Source organism: Triturus cristatus, chromosome 4_1 (assembly GCF_964204655.1).
Source record: "Triturus cristatus chromosome 4_1, aTriCri1.1, whole genome shotgun sequence".
NCBI classification, from domain to species: domain Eukaryota; kingdom Metazoa; phylum Chordata; class Amphibia; order Caudata; family Salamandridae; genus Triturus; species Triturus cristatus.
The window spans coordinates 914,083,834-914,102,793 of NC_140585.1; the positions used below are offsets into that span (position 1 = coordinate 914,083,834).

The following is an 18,960-nucleotide window of genomic DNA, read 5'->3' on the forward strand; positions in this document are numbered from 1 at the left end:
GAACCTGTTCCCCTCTTTTAACAAAGTGTCATATTTGAGCAGCGCTGTAATGAATTGCTATTGTTTGTTAGCTGCTGCGAAAGGAAGGAAATCTGGGAGAAGAGGCACAGAAATAGCATATTCTTCAGCCGTCCTGCTACATGCAATCAGTTCGAACCTCAATGGGTCATACAAGAGATCTTCGAAAGTGGACTTGTGGCACACTGCCCTTACACTACTAAGACCCCCTATTAACAACAGCTACCCGGCTATATTCCTCACCAATATGTCTGACTATATGGAAAGTGTTTCACAGTTGGTTAAAAGAAAGCATGTTGATGCACTATAAACCATCAAAATAATTAAATGAATAAATGCTAATGGGTCTCAGACGGCTGGTCTTATATCCAAAGGCAGCTGACCTGCAGCAGTGAAGCACAGGCCTCAGCTCAAGAACACATCAGCTCTTGCTTTTCAGGCAACCTGGTGTTTTGAAATTTGTGAATCTTTGTAGATTACCTTATAGGAAATGTGTGGTAACTACAGTTTTTGGGACATGTTTGTGTAGGAGGCTATGAGCTTCGCAGTGGCTGGTCCAAACAGCAAAGTGTTGGGAGCGGAGAAAGGTGGGACATGATGTTTATGAAGCCTTGGTATAAAACCAAAGGTTTGCCGTCATGTGGGTCTGAACTCTAAGGGGTCTGTTCTTCACATTCCATGCTCTACCATGCAAGGCAGATCTAACTACAGCAACTACAGCACTGTCCGTGTTGTGAAATGAGAGATAACTACACTCAGTCTTAAGTGAAATCTCATGAACAGTGTCCTGTGATTGATCACATTGTATTTAGCCGGTCCGATTTTAATAATTTGGCTGTAGAAGTCCGGCAGGCTAAAGCCACCCTCATGGCCCTTATGCTGTCTTTCAAAGACCTTACTGCTTTATGCAGATTGGCTGAGAAAGAAAACTGGCTGCAATGTGGATTATTTAGGGTCCACAGATCCTGCATACTAAAGGAAGGATCAGAGTTTATGTACCTTAAATACCCAATCCCCTCGCTGTGCTAGAGAAGGATATGCCATGAGGGGGTTAAGACCTCAAACCCACTCTTTGAAAGTATTTTATTCATTAATGTATTAATTCAGTGTCAGTTCATTGTGAGTGACTCGTCTGGCTTCCTTAATACTTGACATCACTGGCAGCTGTGGCCAGTATCCATGCCGCTTCACAAATGTTGCACTTACTTGGAGTATACCTTCTGTGATGTTTGCTGTGTAGGTGGGGTTCACACACACTTCGGTCCCCTCATGGGTCAGGAGCTTACAAGGCAGAAATTGGGGATACTGGTCGTCTCCATCTAGGACACTGATGTGGATCCGAGCCGAGGTGTTGTATCTTTCCTTAGTGTTCATTTCCTGTTGGACAGAAAAAGCAAAGACACTTGTGTGAATTGGAAGCATTCCCAATGGTACAGTTTACTTTAAAAGACGAATGAGATTTCAAGACTTTGCCCCATGGTAATTTAGTTTTTCCACAGTCAGACTGTACTCTCTGTTGAGCTGATGTGACGTTGAAAGACAACTACGCGTTTGGCCTCAGAATCCAAATAACCAACAAGGACGTACACACTATTATCAAGCAGTAGTGCCTTTGCACCTTGGAATCAGTCGGAGTGAGCACTGCTTCGTAAGTGATGGAGACAATGTGACAAACAAGCCAAATATTGGTACCGTGAATAGAAAAGGAATCATAGCATCTGACGCTTTGATAAATGAAGTATGTGTGGCAGCCTCTTCTTAAACAAATAGTGCAAGTAATATTATGGTAAGTTTGTAATTGTGACATTGAACTTCTATACATCAGGAACATTACACACATTCAAACTCCCACGCCCCCTATAGTTTACAAGGCAGAGAGCATTTGTGCTGGTATGTCCCTGATCTCTGCAAGTTATAGGGTATGGAGTATTTGGATAGTGCCCATGTTCCTCAAAGGTACCTCAAGGTGCTTGGAGTAGAGCGATAGTAGCTTTAATACAGAGTAAAAAGTATCGGTAAAGCCAACAGGTTTCACCTGTGTGATTGATTAACTTGTAGTGCCAGAGACAAGTAGAATCAGTCATGGGGAAAGATAGGTGACAGGAAAACCTTTTAAAGAAATACAGCAAGTTTACTGCCGCAGCTGCTTCGTGAACTAGCATACAAGGAATACAGCTGAAAACACATGCGCTCTTATGCAGTGCCTCACTAAAAAGAATAAAAGAGTTCCTGGAAAGCGTGCCCTCATGGAAGAATACAAGGAGACAGTCAGAATGGTGGAAACAAGGCTATACTCCACAGGAAGGCCAAAACATGCTGTTTGGCCTAAAATAAATATAACCAGCGAATAAAAAGCAACAAATATGGGCCACAAATCCATTGGTAAACAATGAGCAGATTGCATTCCAAAGTAAGCTTTCAGTATGTCCCCAATGAGTCTTTGCAACCAGACAGCTAAGCTATCTGTTAGGCTTTGACCTAAAGAGGAGGGGGGGGGGGGTATTGTTAGAGAAAAAATAAATTTGTAACATCCTTGAAATGTTTGCCATTCTTCTATAAATGGAAGTTAAAACGGTCTTATGGTAAGTGAGATGGGGTAACAACTCACAAGTTGAGCATCTACCACAGACGTAGCAAGAAGACTCCACACCGGCGGACGAATTTGCAAGCCGTAAGGGATTGAATATGAGACGTCATACAAGGGTGTGATTAATGGACCCCCGTCTCTGTTGATTTTATCCATTAAGAAACACGCGCCTCTCGGCTCAGCTTCGTTAGCGTGTTTGTACATAACGCAACGTGTGTCCGTGTACCTTGGCCAATTGAAACTAACACATTGTGCCAGTACGAAACCTTTTTTCAACAACCATCTTAGGAAGTGTGCTCTAAGCAGAGGGCAAGACTAATAAAGGTTCGAAACTGAGCCGGAAGCAACTAAAGCCTATAAATTGTCTTGACAAAGATGGTTATATAAAGCACAAACCATCGAAACGCGTCGACGCCAGAGATAGACACAATCCAAGAGACCGCCGTAGAGAATTGGAGATAGTAGTGGGTCACATATATCCCAAACCACGGTGTAAAACTTATGGTCATTCAGGATGTGCCATTAATGACAAAGTTCATTGTCTGTGTTTGTTTACTGTTATGCGGGCTCATAACAGTTTGTGTTTTGTTATCTTTATTTTTAAAATGTACGACATAAATGTTGAAATGTGATTGTTTTTAATATGCACTGTATTAATTGATTAAGGATTTTTATTGTAAACCCTTTTTTTAATAAATGTGATACAATTTTGGAATTTAGTCATATATGTGTGATACTTTATAATAGGAATGTACCATTGTGTAGTTACATTGGGATTGTCTTGTTGATATCTAAAATAAATATAACCAGCGAATAAAAAGCAACAAATATGGGCCACAAATCCATTGGTAAACAATGAGCAGATTGCATTCCAAAGTAAGCTTTCAGTATGTCCCCAATGAGTCTTTGCAACCAGACAGCTAAGCTATCTGTTAGGCTTTGACCTAAAGAGGAGGGGGGGGTATTGTTAGAGAAAAAATACATTTGTAACATCCTTGAAATGTTTGCCATTCTTCTATAAATGGAAGTTAAAACGGTCCGAATTATGGTAAGTGAGATGGGGTAACAACTCACAAGTTGAGCATCTACCACAGACAGAGTCCACTCTGCTACAGATTATTTACACAGTTTTGGGAGACTCCGTATCATCAGAGAACTGTGACGAAAAGCCCCGCTTTAGGTATTTGGTAGTTTTTTAGTTTTATTCAATTAAGGTATTTACTTATATTTTTTAATTTTTGTCTTGCTTTCTGCTAATTGGTTGCTGCTTACCCTCTTTACGGGACATGTATGTTGGGTGTTAGTTTCTGGTATGGATGACTGATTGCACCAGCAGAGAACTTGTGTGTAATGACATGGTTTTGGCGGATGATACACCACTAATCTAAATTAAAAAGATGATTTCTAGATCTAGCTAGACAGACAGCACAGGATGAAAGATAGGGCTGAGGAGGTTCATGACTTGACCAAGAGAAGGGTGACAATCTGGTGATTGCTCTGGTGTTTAATCTGTCTAATAAGGCAGCGGCAGTGTGAGTGGGAGGTAGACAAAATTGATGATAGTTCTTGGCAGCAGAGAATGAGAGGGCTGCGTTACCTATGGTTCAGGTGGTAGGGTTGACCAATAGTCTGTTGACTGTTCTGGTGGTTGCTCAAGTCAGGCGGCAGCAAGTTGTTTGCCTAGGTGCTCCAGGAGGCCTTGTGGTGATTTACTGGGATTTGTTGGATGGGGCGGGGTGACTGGAGAGAGAGAGAGTGCTGAGTGGCAAATTGATTGTAGACAGATTCAGTAAGTTGAGAGGTGATGTGTAGTTATTACTGTGAGGTTGTGTTTAGCGACTTCTTTACAACTATCTTTGACTGCCGTACTGTTTCTGGATGAATTGAAGAATGACCCTTTTCACCTGCTCCCTTCATTAGCCTGCCGTCTCCCACCCTAGTTTGCCTCTCTACCTTCAACCGCTCATCCACATGATATAACTTCTCCTCCCGATTGTGCAACCCCCCCTTTCCAGATTGAAATGTCCATCCCACTCTCCCCGTTGATCTGGTACTGCCTTTCTTCCTTTTGCATCCCTCTGACTTGTACCCCTATCCTCACTGCATAGTGAGTCCCTTCATTCATTGTGCAGGCTCCACACCCTCTATTATTGTATACCCCTGCCCTAAATCGAGTTCCCTTGCTTGGTAGCAGGCTTTCCCTCAAATATATCACATACATAGATGCATAGCAGGCACTAATCTGGAGTATTCTTTTTCCCCATTACCCTCTCTCGCTCACTCACTTACACACTCCCTCACCCACTCTAATTCACTCACTTACGCTCCCACTCACACCCCACCTGAATTACATTTCAATAACACATCACCCGGATTTAGCTAGTGTTAGCATAGGCTGTAATCCCTCGCTCCTCCAGAGACGTTTGTTTTGCAAACAGAGAGAGGGAGCTGGTAAAGAAGCACAGTTAACAAGGGGACCACCTGAGTGCAGACCTGAGACAACGTTGACTCTGAGGCCCCAAGTGTTTAAGCCTCAGTAACAGTCCCTGAGAGTGAACATGTATGCAGGTTCCGTAAGCATTTATATGTGATACGATGACCACACTGCGCAATCAAGTGCGCAAGGTTTAAAATAATCAAAAGTGCTTGCATTTGGAATTATATGAATAAAAAAAGAGTACTTTCAGTTATCGTGGCACACTTTTTTTCTTGAAAAGATTAATTTTTTTGTAAAATCTTCATATACCTAAATAACTACGTAATTGTATTCAAATTAATTTCCTCATTAATGGCTATTATTGAGGATTATGCTCTTAAAGGGCAATCCAAATAAGAAACAGGTCAAAATCTAACTTTTTTCAGGAGAACAGTTTTCCACAATATTGTCATCTGATGAGCACTTGCTTTCGCTTCGAAGTAAGAATTAATGGTTATCTTGATGTGTACACAACACCAATAATCAGCAATGCCTGGACGTTTTCAATTCAGAAGTTAGTGATTACTTTTGGGGCTCGCCGACCTCTAATAAATAACCTTCCTGCCCTACTTTTAACAATCTTTTCTAAATGTAATCTATAGTTAGTGATTACTTTAATGGTTTGTCGACCTTTAAGAAATAACTTTCCTGCCTTACTTTAGCACTCTTTTCTAAATGAAATCTTTAGTTAGTGATTACTTTAATGGTTTGTCGACCACCTTTAAGAAATAACTTTCCTGCCTTACCTTAGCAATCTTTTCTAAATGAAATCTTTGTGTTTTGATACTACGTCCTGTTATGTCTTATAATGTGGCATGTTATATTAATGGCTGTTGCACTGTGTTTTGTAATGATTTATGTTATGTTTTAAGCCAGGCTTCATTATGGTATGGTCATTTGTCATTCTGTGACATCTTTATTTTTTTTGAGTTTTTAAGAGGGATTTGCTGTATTGACTTTATGTCCTCATCAGAGCACCAGATTGCTAGGCAGACAGTGTAGATATAGTCCTGCTCGGTTCCTAAAGTGGTGTGGTCCAATGCCTCACCATGGAATAGCGTGAGTGGAGGGTGTTTGGTAGACCAGATGTGCAAGTTGTGTCTAAAGTCCTTGATTTGCACAGAAGTAAAGGTTCCTAATAGCATGCCTCACTACTAGTATCGCGAGATATATGAAACTAGGCATTTGGGTAATCTGAAGAGACAGAAACGAGCAGTGCCAGGCCTCTCCTATGGAAGTCCTAGTCCCTACTTTTGCAGTGCTCTCTGGTTGAGGTTACAGTCAAAGCAGCTTGCTAGACTGAAAACGTCACTGACCTGGGGTGCTGGAAGTGCAAAGAGCCGACACCCCTACTTAATCCAAAAAAAACGAGTGCAGTGGTGCTGTAAAAACGCTACCCTGATGGGTTTACAGTCACCCCTAAGTGAAAGTGCCTCAGGCAGCCCCTCTTTGCTATATTTTACACTTTGCCATCTATAAACATGCATGAATGCTTTGCACTGCAGCACTAAGTTCAAGTCTTCGCTGCAACATTGAAGGAGATATTTTACCCACTTGCATCTAACAAGCATCAAGGTGCATGACCCTGTTAATATCTACAACTGGTAAAACACATTTTCACTAACTTTTCTTGAAAAAATGCAATAAACTTCTAAGTGTCATCATGTCTGTAAATATATACAACAAAATCAATGTAAACATCAGATTTTGACTATTTACACTTCATGGCTATAAATTGTCAGTTTGCCTGTCTGAGGTTAAGTAATAATGTTAGCCTAGGGTAAGTCTAATTTTTTTAGCTGAACTACCTGTGGCTCACACGTCACTGGCCGCATTTATGGCCAACCTCGTCTTGGGCTATCCTGGTCGGATGCTTGACTTCGAAGACTTTCTCAGATAATGAGTAGCAGAATGAGAGGGAAACTGGATTCTCCCTGCGGGGGTCACAGCTTCCAGTGAAAGGAAGGTTCAACGCTTGGTTTCTGAGTCAGTAGTGGTCCTGCCCAGCCGAATCACATCTTTTGACATCATGAGATGGAAGCAGCTGGGAGGCCTTTTCTTTGAATCTTGAGAGGCAGCAATGGGTCGGTATTGGGAGAGTTTACAGAGGCACAGAAATGGACAAAAATAAAACCAGTGACCACTTCCGGATTACCAAATAGGCAAAGTATGCACCGGCCTATGGGCCCCACTCCTTTTAGGGGCCCCGCGACAATAGATCGGCATAATATTCATTTGATCCTGAAAACAAATTACAATCAAGTGTTCTTAAATATTGTTTCCAAAAGGTTAAATAATGAATCATCTCAAGGAAATGCACACTTTGCATTAAGGACTTTATAGATAAAATACAGTATTAATGTAATTTACCCATTAACAACATAAACCAGAGAAATCAGATTCACATAACAGATTGTCACTTAAAAGCTCATCTTCTGGCAGCTGTCAGTTTGTAATAAAATCCGGTGCAATGGGTATTAGGAGCTACATTCCGAGGGGGGCTTTGAAATGTCGACTGCCTAGGGCCCTCCACAGTGTTTAATCCGGCACTGCTGGTGGCTGGCATCTAGGTTTGCTATGGCATTAAAGCACAGCCTTAAACCTGAACTGAGTCACTTTGCTGGAAATATTAGGTGGGCCTTTTGGTTTGCTCAAATGAATCGCAGCCTGTGTTCACCTTTTAAAGCTCCTGCATGACCACTCTCATACAGCTGCCCATTACAAACAAGCATTGGCATAGCCAATAGGTCTCGTCTTTGGGACCTTATAAGTAAGTGTTTAGCCATGCAACAGTTGCATAACTAAATACTTATAAGGTCCCAAAAGCGAGACCTATTGACTATGCCAAGCGGCCGTGCGGCCGCGAAAGTGAAAGTGATCGCGATCAAACATCAAAGCGGCCGTGCGGCCACGAAAGTGAAAGTAATCGCGGTCAAGCGCGGCGCCCGCTTCCATGCACTGTACCTCTAGGCTGGCCTGGTAGCACTTTTTGGAGCCCTCTCAATAAGTCTCGCCAGACCAGCGCATGCGCTGGGTCAGGCGAGACCTAAAAAGAATAGAAAACTGCTTGCTGCTGCTGGAAGCATTCTCGTCTGCCTGACAGAGGCATATGGACGGAATTCTCTACATCTCCATCTTAAGTATCTGGGACTAAACACCTATTCCAGTAATTAAGGAAAATAATGTCTTGTTGCCCCCTGGGACATAGGGGCCAGGTCCAATCAAAAAGCCCGCATAACCCGTGGCAACCTCTCTCCTTGACTTGGAAAAGGCAGAAGGCCCTGCAGGCAGGTATACACCCAGTAAAGTAGTTACAACCAGATATTCTGCATCCTACAGTGTAAAACTTCTCATCCTTGAATGGGGAGTGAAGAAGGGTCTACGAAGTCAGGGAGTTCAAGCTTCTGCCATACAAAGCCATGAACCAGTTGTCAATTTTGCAGTGGACCTGAACTGGCATACTTGTGAGTCTAAGCATTGAACCCATGGCCTGGTAAACAAGAAGCATTTCCTGAAAGTTTGGAGGCTTTGGAGTACCAGGAAAAAGCTGCAGAACCTTCTACTAAAAATTGCGCCTCCGAACTTTTTAATCTCTGGAGGCCTATGACAAGGTTCCACACTTACCTAAAAAGGGACCACTGCCCTGGCTAGAGTTTAGTGGTTTGTCCTGCTCAGAACTTTTAACTTCGCATTTTAAATGCTACTACAGAACTCCCCAAAAAGCATTATCTCACCTGGTAGAGTGCTATTTGACTAAAGTTTACTGCTTTACCCTCATGTAAATTCAATTCATGTTTGTAGAATTCTTGACCAGGAGGATCAGCCACGAAGGGTGTCTTTTTTTCCATTCATCAAACAAATTTGGCGCTTGAGAACCTTTTGTGTGTGCTCCATTGTTGGCCTTTGAAGGTACCCAGGTGACTGTCTACTACATCCCATTGACTAACATTGCCTTTTTGTTTTTTAGCTCTCATTGTTTCTTATGGAACTATTTTTAATAACTCGCGATGCCTCCCTACTTATGGCAAGCTTCTAAGAGTGAGCCTGGTTTGCATTTCTTATTAATTTTTCAATTTCCATGCATTACAGCAATTACAACCCAAAGAAACTGCAGATTGTTCTGTCTTATGCACTGTTTTAAATCGTAAGCTAACCCTGTACGTTACTCTCAATGCTTCAGGGCTCGATGCTAATCAGAGTACAATGCAGTGTTACAACTTAAGTTCTGCCGTCTATCTCTAGGCTGTGCATCATTTGCTGTTAAAATAACATGCTAACTCGTAGGGGGGAAAAAACATGGGAACGGGCAAGGGAAGGGGGACGGGGGGGGGTCTCACTATGTTAGTTTATGTAGTGTGAGTGGTGCTATTACTGCTATATGTAAAGTTTAGATCTTGCCACCTCGTGTGTCATCTGCAAAAAGAACTATTGATGGACAGAATGCAGAACAATGTCATACAGTCACCCCAGTACAGAGATCTGGGCCTAAATCCATTGTTTTTTTGCTCACCATGCCATTCCAGTTTGGACCCAGCCATATGAAAATCAGTCTTGACCTTGTCCCCAATGGGAACAGTCCAGCCCGATCTGCCAGGCCAGGTCCTCCCTGGACTGGAAACAAGCATCCTAGGACCGGTTTCGGGGTTTCACCCCTCTTCAGCCAGGATTGCTTGATTCCAGTGGAATGGAGAGCACGGTACTCACATCTGAGCATACCGGTCCCACTCGGGTGACAAATGCAAAAAGAACTATTGATGGACAGAATGCAGAACAATGTCATACATTCACCCCAGTACAGAGATCTGGGCCTAAATCCATCGTTTTTTTGCTCACCATGCCCTTCCAGTTTGGACCCAGCCATATGCAAATCAGTCTTGACCCTGTGCCCAATGGGAACAGTCCAGCCCGATCTGCCAGGCCAGGTTCTCCCTGGACTGGAAACAAGCATCATAGGACCGGTTTCAGCGTTTCACCCCTCTTCAGCCAGGATAGCTTGATTCCAGTGGCATGGAGAGCACGGGACTCACGTCTGAGCATACCCGTCCCACTCGGGGTGACAAATGCAAAAAGAACTATTGATGGACAGAATGCAGAACAATGTCATACATTCTCTCCCAGTACAGAGATCTGGGCCTAAATCCATCGTTTTTTTGCTCACCATGCCATTCCAGTTTGGACCCAGCCATATGCAAATCAGTCTTGACCCTGTGCCCAATAGGAACAGTCAAGCCCGATCTGCCAGGCCAGGTCCTCCCTGGACTGGAAACAAGCATCCTAGGACAGGTTTCAGGGTATGTCAGGGTATGCCCAGACGTGGGTCCCATGCTCACTTTGCCACTGGATTCAAGATAGCCTGGCTGATGAGGGTTATGAACCCAAAACCAGTCCCAGGATGCTTGGTTCCGGTCCAGGGAAGACATGGCTTGGCAGTTCGGGCTGGACTGTTCCCATGAGGCACAGGGTCAGACTGATTTGCATATGGCCATGTCTGAACTGGGGTGGTGGAGTGAGCTAAAGAATGATGATGGATTACACCCAGATCAGTTGACTGGGGGTGAGTGTTTGATTTGCTCAAACGCTCCGTCCATCATCCCCTTTGGTGGCAGGGTATGCCCAGACGTGGGTCCCTTGCTCACTTTGCCACTGGATTCAAGATAGCCTGGCTGATGAGGGTTATGAACCCGAAACCGGTCCCAGGATGCTTGGTTCCGGTTCAGGGAAGACATGGCTTGGCAGTTCGGGCTGGACTGTTCCCATGAGGCACAGGGTCAGACTGATTTGCATATGGCCATGTCTGAACTAGGGTGGTGGAGTGAGCTAAAGAATGGTGATGGATTAAACCCAGATCAGTTGACTGGGGGTGAGTGTTTGATTTGCTCAAACGCTCTGTCCATCAACCCCTTTGGTATCGCTTTGTTCGCCCTAAGTTGGCAGGGTATGCCCAGACGTGGGTCCCTTGCTTACTTTGCCACTGGATTCAAGATAGCCTGACTGATGAGTGTTATGAACCCGAAACTGGTCCCAGGATGCTTGGTTCCGGTCCAGGAAAGACATGGCTTGGCCGTTCGGGCTGGACTGTTCCCATGAGGCACAGGGTCAGACTGATTTGCATATGGCCATGTCTGAACTGGGGTGGTGGAGTGAGCTAAAGAATAATGATGGATTAAACCCAGATCAGTTGACTGGGGGTGAGTGTTTGATTTTCTCAAACGCTCCGTTAATCATCCCCTTTGGTATCACCTCGTGTGTCATCGTCATTTCGGTATGTGATGCCCTATTATCAGTATTTGTTGCCTCGGGAACATGACAGGGGTTGCCACACGCGCACTACTCGTATTCTGTGTCTAGATTCCCGTCCACAATGTTCACTATTGGGACCCAACCTTCCTCTCCTGCGTCTCTCCCGCTATCTGAGGTGAGCCCTGCGCCTCCGATTGCTCCTACCACGCTCCCTGGATGTCCATAAGTATTGTATCTCATGCTGCAGCCAGGGGTGTCTTGCGAATGCCTAGGGTGTCTTTCCTTCAAAGTGCCACACTTTCCACCTGTGCCCAGCAGACCATTGAGTGATACCATGCCTGCCCCGACGGAGGTTCGGGGGATTTCCAGCGCTTGGTAATCAGACGCTTTGCCACTATAAGTCCCAGGTCTATAAAGCGGGTAGTCACCTTGTGTTTCTTCTGTCTCCGGTATAGTCCCAATAAACATGCCTCCCAGTTGCAGTCCAGTGTGCGGTCAGTACAGCAAGCCAGTTGTAATGTGATGAACTTCCAATAGTCAGTAAGTTTGCTGCATGCCCATAACATGTGTATCAGATCACTACCCACTGATGCGCAGCGAGGACACTCTGCATCTGTTCGATTGAAGATTCTATTGATATAAGCCGGTGTCATGTACGCCCGTTGAATTATGCAATATTGTATCAGCCTGAACCTGGTGTTTCGTGGAATAATTATTGGACTTCCTAGTATTGTTGACCATTCCCGATCTGTGCTCCTTCTCTGTAGATCTCCATCCCAGTGTTCCCTGAGCCTTACCAGCGGGACTGCCGCATGTATCCTCAGCGACCCGGCTAACCCCCAAACGAGATGCTGGCCCGGCCCCATGATATGTAAATATTGAAGTGTTAGGTGCTTTTTCGGTTCTTGCGCCATGTCACCCCAGAGCAATCGCAATGACCTGATGAGACTAAGAGTGAGCCTGGTAATCTTCACAGAAAACAATTTACTAAATAGAAATTTGATTGTTTTTTGGTTTATAACTTTTTCATTTATTTCAAGAAGAAAAAGTATTAATATACAATATAATGTTGTTCCATAAACAGCTCCCGGGATGCAAGATGCTAAGCGGTCATCCAGTGGCTACCAATGAACAAACTCATACAGTATGATGAATAGGAAATTACCCCTCAACTACCCCCCTAAAGCACACTTCCCCCTTTCTGATTCGCTTATTTAAAAAGAATGGTATGAATAACAGTTCCATTCTGTGGCCCATCCCTACGTTGTATTTTGGTGATGGGCTTGACTCGGGTAATGTATGTAAGAGTGAGTGGATATGGGCCACGCAGAGGATTCTTAGGTACTGAGACAGAGGAACTCTCTGCATTCTATAGACAAGAAGTTTGTGTAAGTCCCCATGTTCTTTCAAACTGAGCTTACCGGTTTTCCACAGATGCAGTGATCTTCTCGATTCCAAGCAAGCTCCAAAGTTTTTGAAGCCATGTTCAAATACTCCTGCATTTGTTCCTTGCCCAAAGTGCTGTTATGGCCTGTTGTCCTGCATGTAGAGCCATTTAGGGGGAAAGTCAGCTTTTTGGGGAGACCCAGTACGATATATGCACGGAATTGGAGTATATCACTGTCAGACATATCATTAATACTAGTGAGGACATCATCCAGTAGTGATGTAGTTTAGAACAGTTCCACAGTTGGTGGGTGAGAGAACCCACGCTTTCCCAACTCCTCCAGAAGTTTGCAGATCTAACCGGGTACCATTTTGGACCCGTTCAGGCATTTAATACCAATAATGTGCTGTTTTCTGAGTGTTTCCTTGCCAGCACTGCTGGTTGTGGAGATCCGCATTCTAGTGTAGATGTCCTTCCATTCTTCGTTGGACAGGTGACGCCCGAATTCTGTTTCCCACATGCATTGTGCAGGGGATCTGCAGGAGCGGGTCTCTTTCTACAGGAGTCTATAAATGTCTGAAAGTAATTGCTTATCATCGTGTTTTGTGATGATCCAGTTTTCAAACGGTGTTAAGGGTCTGCTAGCCAGGGCCGGACTGGCCATAACGGGCACCATGCATTTCCCCAGTGGGCCGCCAGGGTTGGGGGCTGGTTTTGGGCCCCTGGGGCTGATTTTCTTTACAGGGTCGTTTTTGCAGCATAGCTGCAATATCAGCGGCTGTAACGAAATCGGCAGAAACCGATCATGGCAAACAGCTCGGCTGCACCCCCATCCCCCCAGGGAAAAGCCGAGCACTTTGCCAGGGCCGTTTTTGGTTCCCAGTCCAGCCCTGCTGCTAGCTGCTTGTTTCATCATGGGGATCTGTAAGTATCGGATCTGTAAGTAGTTTAGATGTTCTGTTTCTAAAATGTCATAGTTCTGTTTTAGGTGGTCGAAGTACAGAATGCCCTCTGTGTTGTAGATGTCCCCCACCCTCTTGCAGATAGCTCTCTGCCAGCCTATATGTTCTGACTTTTGCTGCTGGTGAGAACTCGAGGTTACCCATCATGGGTGTCATTAGAGATCGTCGCCAATCCCCTAGTGATAGCCACCCCGTCCCACACATTCACAGCAGTTCTTATTATTAGAGAGATTTATACACCCCAAGGTCTATGATTTTTAGCTAGCAAGGGTATCTTCTAGATGTGGGTGCCTGCGACTGTTTGGTAAATGAACCACCTAAGCTTCTCTGAGGTCGGGCAGTGCCACTCTACCATCTAGAGGAGCTGCACCGCTGGATAATAGTGTGGCAAATAGGGGATTCCCAATCCACTCCCCTCCACCGTTTGGTATGCCTGTCATTTCACAATACGGGGTCTTTACCCTCCCCAAAAAAATGTTCAATCGACGGGTTATTTTCTGTATTATACCCGGCAGTGGTTACAGGGGTATCGCATGCACCACATATAGAATTTTAGAGAGTAGGGTCATCTTGCTTTCCTCAATCTATCCGGCCTAACTATGTTGGACGGCCTATCTGGCAGTTCTCCTGATCTTTGTGTGTGTGATTGCAAGTAGATCAATATAATTATACGAAGCTATTTTGTCAGTGGTGGGACAGATTTTTATACTCAGTTGTGGTATGTGTTGCTGTGCCCACAATAGTGGTTATACTTTTTGTAACTTGTTTCTCATTTCTTGAGGGGCATTAATACTCATTATTTGTGGCCTAAGAGTGTTTCTTTTAAACCCTGATGCTTGACTGAACTGTTATAGTTCCCAAAGGAGGGCTGTGATACAGAGATAGAGATCATAGGGTCTGATAGCATCACCATCATGTTATCAGCATACAGAGCTAGTTTATGCTGTTAGCTCCCACACCGTATTCCCTGTATTTGCACGTTCAGTCGCATCCTCACTGGCTCCATACATAGTGCGAACAGGAGCAGAAACAATGTGCGCTCCTGTCTTGTTCCTCTAATCACAGCCGATGGGTGGGACAGGAACCCGTTTACTCTGACTTTAGCCACTGGGGCAGAGTAGCCGCTCAAAATCCAGGTTTTTATTCGGTTTTGATTCTGGGGCCCAGGCAAATCCAACCCAGTCTCTCTGACAGGAAAGGCCAGTGGACCCCATGGAAGGCCTTCTCAGCATCGCTGGAGAGTAAAAAGGTAGGGTTCTGGGTGCTGTTCACCTTATCAACGAGGTGTATTATGCATTTGGTGTTATCACTGCACCACCTTTTTATGAATGAAGCTCGTTTGATCCGGATCCACCAGTCACTGCATACATGGACCGAGGCAGAGTGCCAGGATGCCCATGACAATCTTCACACGTACATTCAACAAAGATATAGGGCGATATGACGAGCAGTGTGTGGATTCTTGCCTGGGTTGGGGATGACAGTGATAACCGCATTGTACAGGTTGGCATGATAGTGCCAGTGTTAGCAAAAGTGTTATACAGACATGTCAAGATTGGGCTAAGAGTGGGCAAAATATCTTATGAAAGACTGCTGTGAAGCCTTCTGGGCCTGGAGCCATTCCAAGGCGAAGCCTGCCAATCTCTGAGATAACATCAGTCAAAGAAGTATCCACCTTCAGGGCTGTGGCCTTCTGTGGCGTAAGGGATGGCAGTGTGATGTTTGAGAGGTAGAAGTAAATCGTGGGAGCCAAGATTTCTGAAGTATATGGGTCTTAATAAAAGCGTTGGAACAGATTGGCTATTCGTTCATTATCCCATATGGACTCCCCCGTATGCATGGTCAGTTGCTCTACATCACCTCTTCGTTGTTTGCCCCATAGCTTACTTGTTAATAACCTACCTGTTTTATTCCCCCCTTTGTAGTAACATTGTCATAAGCGCAAAAGGGCGTGCTCAGCTCTATTAATCTAAGGCTTTCAAGTGTTGCTTAGCCAGTGAAAGATAGCGCCGGATGCTATGAGCACCAGACTCTTGTGTGCCTCTTCTAGCTCATTTAGAATTTGATTGTTTTGACTTTGTGGGACCTCAGCTAAATCTCGCCTCAAGACTGCAATCTTTCTCCTCCATAGGTCAACAGTCTAGTTTCGTAAAGTGCCTGACCAAGAATTATTTGTATGTTCAGACCATGAGTGATGGTTGGACTGTCTGCTTTCAAATCCTGTTGGAAAGCTTAAGGGGTGCCTGAGGCTTTGTCAGGGCCTCAGATCCCCTTAGACTGGTCTAATTTCCTATGGGGATTGTTTGCTTAAGGCATTCATATTGAATATCCTTTCAAGAGGCTGCTATTGCTGTCTCTCTCTAAAACAGGCAACAAGTGAACACATTTAAATTAGTTATACTGGTAAGTGCTGTACCAAACGGATCCTAAAGCGCATGAATGCTATTTTGGGTTGAGCCTAGGCAGCGCTTGTGCTGTCTCTTCAAGACATGTTGTATAACACTTTGTGGGCTTATATCCTGCCCAAACCCTTTTTATTCGTCCCTTCGATTGTCCTTCAAAAATGTTTGCTTGCTAGTGGTTAATCCTGTGTCTTTGCCCCTCCTTTATGTGTTTTGTTTCCTCCCACGGAGCTCCACCCTATTACTGGTATCTTTACACTTCTGTGTTTATGTGTTCATTTTGAGGGACTATTTTTTCTTTTTTTCCTGCTCGTGTTTGTCTGTGTCTGCACCCGCCCCCGCCTTGTTACAAGTTAGTCCTTGCACACAGCCCACCCTTGTCATGCATATGTTTCTTACTCCCCTCATTGCTAGTTTTATTTAGCATTCGGCATTTGAGTACGGAAGGGGCCAGGACGTCCTTCAGGAGCCACGTTCCCTGCTCATGCTTGTCTGTGCCTGCACCCATCCCCACTTCGCCACATGTCAGTCCTTGTTAAAATTGCCTCCTGACATAGTTCACCATAAAAAATGTTAATGAACATTTACACACGGATGTTTCCAAATTCTAGCCCCTGTTTCAATGTTAATTAAACAACATTTGTAAAAGCTTGTCCAACATGGTAGCCATATTCGAATTGGGTGAATGTAGTCAGCCTTCTCTTTTCATGTTTGCTACCATAGGGATGACAAAGGGATATAGTGGCTGTACGGAGGAGCCATCTTAGGTTATTGCATTGACTGTACTGACCTATCGAGTTGTTTCTATGCAGTATATGCCGCCTGTTTGTTGATTTCTAGTGGGTTTAACAACGACTTAAAATGCCACCATATTGCGTTGCTGTAAATTGTAGAAATTTATGTTAAAATGTCTGGATGGACAGGGGAGGCCCATCAAATGTCTGGATGGACAGGGGAGGCCCATCACCTTTCATAGGTAAGTTCCAACACTTTTAGCGTCATTTGATGTTACATCTGTCTATGCTCCTGCGTCATCCAACATAAGTTAGTTGAGGGAAGCAAGAGTAGTGCATAAGCAAACAAAATTTCTAAGATTAGTTAAAGAACACGTATAGGGATTTTGGCACCATTTGTCCTTAATACTCATTAGTTGCTAGGGGAAATGTGGCTTTTCATAAGAGAATGTTGATTTGTTGTCAATGCAGAGATAGCAATCGCAGATTAGTGTACAGATGGTGTCACTGTGAGTGTTGTCATCTACAGACGCAACCAGGATGTGCCATTTGACACATGCGCACAGAATAAACCCCTGCAGGATCTCACGCTGGCTGCAGATCTCGGAATTGGGCGTCTTGACTACAATTACAATGTAAGCGATTCAGCAGATTTTGGAAAAATACAGTTAAGATGTGGTGGGATGTTGAGAATTTTACACAACAGCAGTGATGCCTCTTGAAAATGTGATAATTGTGGGGGAGACGTTTCTGGACAGCTTTTACATGCGCATTTCATTCTCATTAGAATTCTTCAGGAACAGTGTAGTCCATACCTTTTCAGGTTTGAGGGTGCTGGTGATGGAGCAAGGAATCTTATAAAAGAGACTTGCTCGGATGCAATCTTCTCAATATAACTCGTAATACCGTAATAATTGTGTTTGTGAATACTAACGTGCATTGCAGTTCCCACATTTAAGTTTAGGGGAAGCTTGCCTATGTGTCGTACTAACAAGTAACCCGAGTGTGACTCAAAATGGCTTCTAACGCAGAATTCTGTACTGCGCATGTGTCAACTACATCTACGGAGTAATGACGAGTCTTAGCTTCGAGAGAAATCTTTGCAGCTGCGCAATCGCTTCCAAGATGGCCGCTTGGAACTCACATGTTAAAGCGCATGCTTTTGCTGAAACTAACCATGCAAACTTTATTAAAATGCTAATGCGGAATTTTTTTATGAGTAAATGGGATTAGAGTAGAGATAGGTGGTATACAGTGAAATCATTTTATTTTGATTTCTAACATGTTTCTTTGACTCTTTCTATTTAGTTCGTATTTGGGCCTCAGAACAATACTAAAGTCCATGTGCCATGTGATACCCACTGCACGCGCACTTGTAACCCGCCAGGAACCATGACGATGTACTTGAACCTCAGCCAAGGCTACGACCGCTACATGTCCTGGGAAAGAAGTTGTCTTCCAGACTGATGAATGAAGAAAATACTAAATATATATTTTTGATACAATTGTGATAAACATGTGAATGTGGGTGGGAAATAAAGCTTGTAAAAAGAAAATTAAGGGGCGGGAACACTGAACAATAAGCTAAAAGAAAAGTATTAAAACTTAGCATGGTGTGATGATCATCTCGCCTTTCCTGTCCAATCAGAGTTAGGAGTTTCATATATTTGAAACATTTAGGGTGGTACATGCCATTTAGAAAAGTATAATTGAGGTAGTTAGTTAGTTAGTTGACCGCAGCGAGACCAGAATGCTGAGAGACCGGGATGCTGTCCGAGAGCTGAATAAAAATGCTGAAGAAGAATCAATTTTCAGACTTAGATTTTGAGCCAATTAATTAGAAGAACATCGCGGAAGAACTGAGGAGGCACATATTAGAAGAAGATCGCGCAAGAATCGAGGAGGAAGATAGTGTCAGAGAGGGGTGCGACGCAGGAGTCGTATTTAGAAGAGGTCATCTATCCTGTCCCTGAATCCTGTCTTGAGCCTTTGTCACCTGATCTGTACCAGGGGACCCATTCCAGCTCCTTGGCCAAGGGGTTGGTTTCCACACCATCCTAGGTAACTATAATTTCGTGTAGTAAGTCATTTTACTGCTCTCTCTGTTTTCTCCCTATTCAGGTACTGTCATCGTAATAACTTTGTTTAACGATT

General features: G+C 44.0%; 1 protein-coding gene across 2 annotated transcripts in view; it reads right to left on the bottom strand.

Annotated features, from left to right (window-relative positions):
- The window catches only part of LOC146855791 (protocadherin-15-like), a 261,208-nt gene that overhangs the window by 57,527 nt on the left and 184,721 nt on the right, over positions 1-18,960 (bottom strand). For both annotated transcript variants that reach the window (XM_085653702.1, XM_085653701.1), the window contains exon 8: positions 1,225-1,395. In XM_085653702.1, coding sequence (XP_085509828.1) covers positions 1,225-1,395 — 171 coding nt within the window. The remainder of the gene's footprint in view (positions 1-1,224; positions 1,396-18,960) is intronic.